The sequence below is a fragment of the Neolamprologus brichardi genome, chromosome 14, assembly GCF_056152115.1.
Source record: "Neolamprologus brichardi isolate AB-2024 chromosome 14, ASM5615211v1, whole genome shotgun sequence".
In the NCBI taxonomy this organism is placed as follows: Eukaryota; Metazoa; Chordata; class Actinopteri; order Cichliformes; family Cichlidae; genus Neolamprologus; species Neolamprologus brichardi.
This window is the reverse complement of record NC_142117.1, coordinates 22,874,242-22,881,937: the sequence shown is the minus strand read 5'-3', so window position 1 is coordinate 22,881,937 and position 7,696 is coordinate 22,874,242. Positions and strand designations below refer to the sequence as shown.

The 7,696-nt window shown below is 43.2% G+C and overlaps 1 protein-coding gene across 2 annotated transcripts in view; it reads left to right on the top strand.

The window, feature by feature from the left end:
• Positions 1–7,696, top strand: part of prkd2 (protein kinase D2) — a 30,727-nt gene continuing 23,031 nt past the window's right edge. The window contains exons 1-2 of one of the 2 annotated variants that reach the window (XM_087850985.1): positions 1–160; positions 280–1,024. In XM_087850985.1, coding sequence (XP_087707111.1) covers positions 674–1,024 — 351 coding nt within the window. In that variant the 5' untranslated portion in view covers positions 1–160; positions 280–673. Of the gene's footprint in view, positions 1,025–7,696 lie in introns of both variants that reach the window. The other variant, XM_035909776.2, reaches the window with a different exon arrangement.

Here is a 7,696-nt window from a genome sequence, read left to right as displayed (position 1 = left end):
TAGAGGGAGGTACCCTCAGACAGCGCTTTTCGCTCTCTTCTTTTTCACAAAAAAGACCGAACAGGGGTTGAAACTGAAACAGGGCAAGGTCTCGTAAAAAGGAGTGCGGTCTCTAGCTCCCCTTCATTCTCACTGTTTCCTGTTTAAAGGAGGCCATTTTGTAAGTGAGCCTGGAGAAGAGCACAACAAAGTTTGGGCATTGTTGTTGTTTTCTTTCTCTCTCTCTCTCTGCCCGCGGCAGAGAGTTTCACAACCAAGTTTGGACTTTCTCCTCTGCAGAGCAGCGCCTTTTGGATGCGAGAAGTGAAGGAGGGGTGGAGGAGAGAAGGCTGGAGGTGTCGTGTTCTCAGACTCTTTACTTTGTGAGTGTTTCTCTCTCTCACACACACACACACAGGCACACACCGCTCACGCCTGCCATGCCTGAACAATAAGCGAAGCCTGAAGAAAAGAAGTGCTCCTTCCTGGATAAGGATTTTCTTCCTTGAGCCGCTGGAAGGAAGCGGGTTTGACGCGGGACTCGGAGGAAAGCGGAGCCGTCCACTCAGCGTGCGTGTGTGTGTATGTGTGTATATCCATGTTTCAGCGTGTGTAGCCCTCCGCTTGAATGAGTGTTGCTTTTCCGAAAACTTCAGACTGCACCTGCGTGTTTGTGAGAGCCAGCGGACTCTGAATGGCTAATGCTAGCCCTTGTATGCCCTCGGGGGCGGCGATGGCTCAGGTCTTCTTCCCCCCAGGAGGCACCTTACCACCAAGCTCAGCTTTGATGCAGCAGGGGTCCCCCATCGCCATGCACTCTTTGCCCACTCCGGGTGGCTTTCCTGTGATGGAGCTGACTCCAGGGCACGGTGGCGGTGCTGGGGCTGTGATGCCCGTGATCCCCGTGATGCCCACGATGCCCCAAACTCCAGCAGGGGTGTCCTTCATCATCCAGATTGGTCTGACCAGAGAATCTGTCCTCATGCCCCAGGCTGCTGACCTGGCCTATGTGAAACAAATGGCCTGCTCCATTGTTGACACCAAGGTAAGAAGCGGGTGGGTGTTTGTGTTTTCTCCAGATGGAAACCGTTTTAGGTGCAAGCCCTTCGTGGCATGTGTAGTTTTCATACCTGTCAGGTGAACAGTTTTTGTTACACCTTTAACTTTCAGCCTGTGTGTGTGCTGGTGTTGCAACAAACTCTTTGCGCGCACTCCATTCTTGTCAAAGCGTAATAAAAGTGACATAAGTTTCTAGAATAAACAGGTCCGAGGACAGCGATTAGCATTTTTCCCTGTTTCCCTTTCCCTGTTTAGTCTTCCCTTATTCAGCGTGTATGCGAATACAAAGAGGTTGATATTTGTCACTTTTTTCAATTAGTTACTTTTCCATTGCGTAAAAAGGCTGATTTAGTGCAGGTTAGTGGCCTCTACATTTATACATATATAATTAGACGAGCTTCGCCCATTTACTGTGACCTGGGGTTGTAATGGTCAACGTTGCTTTCACTTCTCCTTGGCGCAGCATCGCTGGTTTTGCATGTCATGGCATACGAACACATTTGGCCAATTTTAGTTCTGTGCCGTACGCTTCAGTGATCGTTTTTATCTTCTGCTGTCAGTGATCATTAACACTTGTTTTTGTCTTACTTTGCACGCGCTGTTTTCACCTTAATGACCTTAATGTGATTTTTTTTTTAAAGCACATCTTTTAAAGGACTTGTAGCCTTTTCAGGTTTTACATGTTCAGTGGGAAACGTGTAGATTTCTTGCACAAAACACCCAAAACACCCTTTTAACTGAAAGAGAAAACCTCAAAAAACACACGTGCAGAGAAATGACTTTTTTTTTGGGGGGGGGGGGGGGGGGGGGGGGAAAGTGACATCCTCTTTATAACAGGAAGCAACAAGTGTTATGGGAGATATTACATCTTTTTTTTAAAAAATGAGAACTGTGCTGATTTATTCAACCGTATAGTGTAGTTCCAGAAAACTGTTTACATTTTAGTGTGTATCCACACGCATACAGGAAATAACATTATCCATTCACTTAAGGTGGCAGTTTAAGCAGTTTATGTGTTTTTTATTTGCCAGCTAGGCTGTTGGGTGATTAGCAGATTTCCACAGCCTGCTCAGAGCCGTTCTGTAAAACTCTCCATTACTGAAAATGTTCCAGGAAGCAGTGGTAACTCTCTCCAGCCAGTTTACCCTCTTTGCTAATCTGTTCCTGTGCACAACAGTCTTTGTTCTCCCTGGTCATATGAGTGGCTCACCGCCATGCTCTTGGTATAATTCGGAGACACAGATAATTCAGCAGTGCATCTGCATCTGATGCTTTATTTGTATCAGACACAGTGTTAGTCCAACTAAAGAGCCATTTGATGGCAAAAGATGTGTTGAGTAATGTAAAGAGAGGCTGTTTCCTTTACTCTGCTATTTGCTGTTTTCACACTCAGTGTAGCCCTCAGGTATTTCTTATTCTTTGTCCTGCTTTTTCCAATTTCCAAACTGTTTCCAGGTTACGTAATTTTAAAACCCCCCTGCAGCTGTTTCACGGTATATCTTTCCTTGGAGTCATTAACAGTTTTCTGTTGTTAAACCTGTTTAGTTGCTCCTCTAGCTAATTAGTCAGTTGCACAGATTATCTTGGTGTAGGACAGTTAAAATGAGTTCGGAACAGAATACCAGTAAAAGAACGTGCTGCAAGGAAAGAACGTGCTGCAAGGAAAGAACGTGCTGCAAGGAAAGAACGTACTGCAAGGAAAGAACGTACTGCAAGGAAAGAACGTACTGCAAGCTGGGAGTTTGTCATTTCAAGCGTGCTTGTAGCAAGGCTGAAACATCATTTATTTTTCTGTGTGAACTAGGTGGCACCTGTGTCCATTTCTATGGGATTCTTCATGCGTGTTTCCCCTTGCATGTACTTTTTCTCTAACTCCACAGTGACAAGCCGGGGAAGCAGTCAGATGTGAGACAGGAAGTAGTGAGGTGGAAGTCACGAGCATAATTTGCTTATATGGTATATTTGATTGATTAGGTTAATTGCCCTTAACTGAGCTTTTTAACTTAACTTAACTGAGGGAGTTTTTCCATCCCACTGTCACCCAGTTCTCATTCCAAGGGGGTTTGATTGTTGTCATAATACGGCTTTTCTCCGTATTATTGTAGGGCCTTGACCTTACAATATAAAGCGCTTTGAGGTGACTGCTGTTGTGATTTGGTGCTACATAAATAAAATTGAATTACTGAAGAGGCTAGCAAGGCAGAGGAGCTGCAAATGAGGTGTTCTGCAGGGCCTGTGTGAAATAAATAAATTCTGAAAATAATTGATCAGAGCTACATTTCCAGAGAGCTTTTGTAATATGGCGACTGGCAACAAGGAATCGTGTCTGCTTTTTCTGACAGAGAGAGGAATGTTGTTTCCACAGCAGAATGATAAATACACATTTTGGGTACCACTTTGTGGTTCTTGCGCCACAGCATAAACTTTAGAAAAAAAAGAAACAACTTGGCTTTATTTTTTGCTTTGCTTCAGTCTTGTTGTTTTCAACATCTTTGGTCAGGCTGTCTTGGCTGAAAGATGCCAAATGTTGGGAAGATGCATAAGCTTCCAAGCATCCTCCAAATGATTTGGTAAAAAGGTGCAGCCCTAGAAGGTGTTATACTTTAAATATTTTCCCTGCTGTAAATGGGACATATAATTCTTTCAACAGGGCATTGGTTGATTTCGAGCTTATAGCCCAAGCTTGATAAGCATGGTTTGCTTTATTTGCATATGGTAGTGATGTGTCATGTCAATTGTAATATAACTGCACCTCTGCTTAGATTGTTGTCCTGCGTGGGGCTTTCCTGCGTTTCCGCTGGATTGTCCATTTCTTCCTCAGTTTACTCCTTAAAAGATAAAAGGTAATGCATGAGGATGTTCCCGCCTTTCTTTTTGACCAAGGCTCCAACCTCAGCAAGCTGCTCCTTTCTTGTAAAAGTTGTAAAGATGTAGTAGCCGTGAAAGAAACTCTGCTGTTCAAATGTCAGCGTAAGGGACAGCGTGTTGTACAGTAACTGCTGGTGTTTCAGCCTCAAGTTTATATGAAAATCAACACAAATCTCTGATCAAGGGGGATTAGATGGTGTGTGCTTTGTAATGTGTTATTTCTCGTCTGTGCGTGATGTTTACTGTTTATTTTTATGTAAAAGAGAGGGAAAAATGTGCAAATGTAACCAAAACAAAAGGGTCATGTAGCCTGATCTTTGTCAGACTTTATTAGTTGAGTCTTTCTCTCTCTTACATGCACAAGCACGCATGCACACACACACACACACACACACACACACACACACACACGTGCATGCGCACACGCTTAGAAATCCCTAAAATCCCCTAAGCAAAAAAATTCCTGTCCCGTTTGGAGCTGCAGCTTTAGGTGGGAAAGTTGGACAATGGATGGTTTGTCTTGGCTTGGCCAACACCACCAGTGCAACACATGAGGTGGACTGCATGAATGCCTACAGTGGTGTGATTTGGGAGGTAGTGAAGGTAGTTTGGTATCCACACCGCCACCCCCACCTACGGTCATCTCTCCCATCCCAGAAAGGGTGAGTCATAGACTCTGTTTATTCACAGGATCCCTCCTTGTGTTCCATTGACACATTTTTCCATTCACTTCTGACTGGAGAAGCACGCTGCGCTTCCAACACAACACCCCATCTTAATTACAATTCTGTTGCTTTTTCGAGTCTCCAGATCGGAGCATTAACCTCAGCCAGCAACACAATTCTGCCTTTAGTCACAAGCACTATGTTGTTTCTAAACTTTTCCAAACACTGCTGTGAATCTAAAATCCTATGTAGTGCAACCCCTCTACTCCTGATGGAGGACGACCTGATAATGTGGCCTGGAAATCAGAAGTCTGTCTTCATTCAGCCATACGCTGTGGCGGCACTCATGCATTTGGTCTTGTTGGACAGGCCTCAACCACTTTCCTTTCTGATCTTTCATGATTTACTTTCCCTTTTCCGTGCATGTTTCTGCCATCTTTTTAAAATTATAGACAGAACTCCTTTCCTTTCGTAACAACAGCTGTTTCTGCTAACTGACTTCAGGGTACCAACCTCCTGGACTTCTTCCCTCTTTGCCTTTTGATCTTGTATTTCCTCTCTTATCCACTCATCTTCACTCCCTGCCTTATCTTCAGCTTCCTGTCACGTTCAGCCTCCTCTTTCCCACTGCATCCCATCCACCATTCATTCACTGTAATCTCTTTGGGTCTACCTTCTTCCACTACCTCTACCTGCAGGCTGATCTTTGTATCAGGGTTTTTGTTTTGTCATGTTTTTTTGTTTTGTTTTTATTTGTTTTCTCTGTTGCAGACGAAACATTCTGCTTTGTCTGCAATAGGAGAATAGAGGTTTGAACATTAATACTTTCTAGGAAATAATAAGTCAAATGTCCTTGTTACCCCCCATGACTCCCTCATTCAGCTAGTTTGACAAAAGGCGTGCCGCAGTAGTTAAACGTGTCTTTTCTTCCAACAAAAACAATTTGTTGAATTTCGTCATTAAGTAGATGCAGTACAATCTGGCTTGACGTCACTGGGTGTGTAACAGTGTGTGAGAGTCAGCATGCGAACACAAGCGAGAACCTGTCGAGCCCCGTCAGTGTCGACTGTGTCACATTACCGGATTGTTAAACACGTCTGTGATCTAATCCGCGGTGACACACTTAACACGCACTGAACAATGTGGGATCCAGCAGTGTTTGCAAGGAATCGCGCTGCTGTGAAATCTTTTAGATTTGTAGGAATTACTGTTTACTGTTAAAGTGCTATATATAAAAGCAGTGCATGAATGTGTTTGAGATTGGTTGAACGAGACTTGTAGTAGAAATGGCTTTGAGTGCTTAAACTGAGTAGAAAACTGCCATTGAAGTACCAGTCCATTCCTTAAAAACAGAAGCCACACACATGCACGCTTTGTGTGTCACACAGAAAAAAATATACACGCATACAGCTGCGACTGAGAGCCCCAGCCCTGGCCATTGTTTCCATCTCCGTTTTGGAAGGGCTGCTGCTTTATCTCTCTCCCTGGAGAAGAAGTTTGGCCCTGGGAATGGGATCATACACACCACCTCCTGTTTACCTCACTTACTTATACAAGTATAACACACAGAGACACACACACACACATGCACACACAAACACACACCAGTGTAAAGTAACTCAACAGCTGGCCCTGATTTTCCAGATAAAGGCCCAGTGTGACAAACAAGGCCATAATACACATATGAAATGGCACAGTTCCTTGTTGAGCATTGCTGAAGGTGAAAGCAGTGGCCACCCTACAGTTACACTTTCATTCACTGTAGTGATCTAATGTTGTGTGGGTTTTAGCTTGCTGCTTAGATTATTAAAAAGCCTCCCATATGTGTCTGAGCTCCTGGGCAAATACACTCTGCTTATCAGAACAAACCTTTGTTGGTCTGTGACTAAATGCCTGTCAATTAGCAAGACACTGGCAGGTGGAACGTGCTGGTGAAAGAACAAACCCTGCCTTACGACATTTAATGATTGAGTGAAAATAATGCAGCAGCTCACCAGTTTAAGCAGCCTTAGCCAAATGCTCTGATCTCACTGTGACCAACATCAGCTAAACCTTTATTACTATAAAGGAGCTAGTGTTTTCAAAGGGGTTTACCTGCACATACACATGTGTATGTGTGTATATGTATGTGTGTGTGTGTGTGTGTATATGTCAATTCACCTTACCTAAAGCCATCGCTCTCACCCCCCTTGATTTGCGTAGTAGCGGAACAGCTTTGCATGACTGACTGTGCCTGGTGTCTCCTAGCTGTTGCTGGTGTAGGGGAAGCTTAGCCTGCACAGGAGCATTTGATTATTCAAAGCACACGCTTCTGCCTGCAGTGCAGTGAGGAGGATAGTTATCAGAGAGAGAAGATGAGAGGTGGGATGAAAGATGGCGATATTTTTTTCTTTCATGTGTTTGAAACCTGATTTGCTGCTGAGATTGTTCACATGAAAGAATAGATAATGACCAAATCAAATCAAATCCCTTGAATATCTTGGCCAGGGCGATGGACACCAGCACCCCTACAACCCTCTTAAGAATAAGGGAAACAATTTTCTGATTATTAGGAATATAGTTTCTTTTTGTTCTCAGTAATGAGCCCTGTCTCTAAAAGTAAATAAAATGCATTTGTATAACAATCACAAAGCGCTTCACAATAAAACATAAGAAGATATATAAAAGGTTAACATATCATGTCATTGTAAAGCAATAAAACACAACTAAGTTCTACTGCCAGTGCTGTTTCAAAAGAAAACTTCCTGTCTACTGGAACATGTATTTGTGAAGTTTCACAAACACATGTTCTTCCTTTTCTGTTGTAATTCAGTTTCAGGTAACAAATCATATATTAAATGGCCTTCTGGTAACCCTGAAAATGAAAGAGAAGCCTTTAACATGGTTTACTTTATGGAAGTGTCTAATTTAACCCAAAAATTATGTTTGGGTTAAGTCCTGCCTCAGTAGGTAAACACATGACATCAGTACTGACGGGAATTTGGGGTTAGTGTCAGTGTAAGAAGCACACAGCTCTCAACATGAGATATATAGAGAATATATACACCAAATGTTATCTGTGCCTTGTATAATGATCACACCTCAATCATTAAATGGATATTTTACCGACCGTAGCAAACATTAAC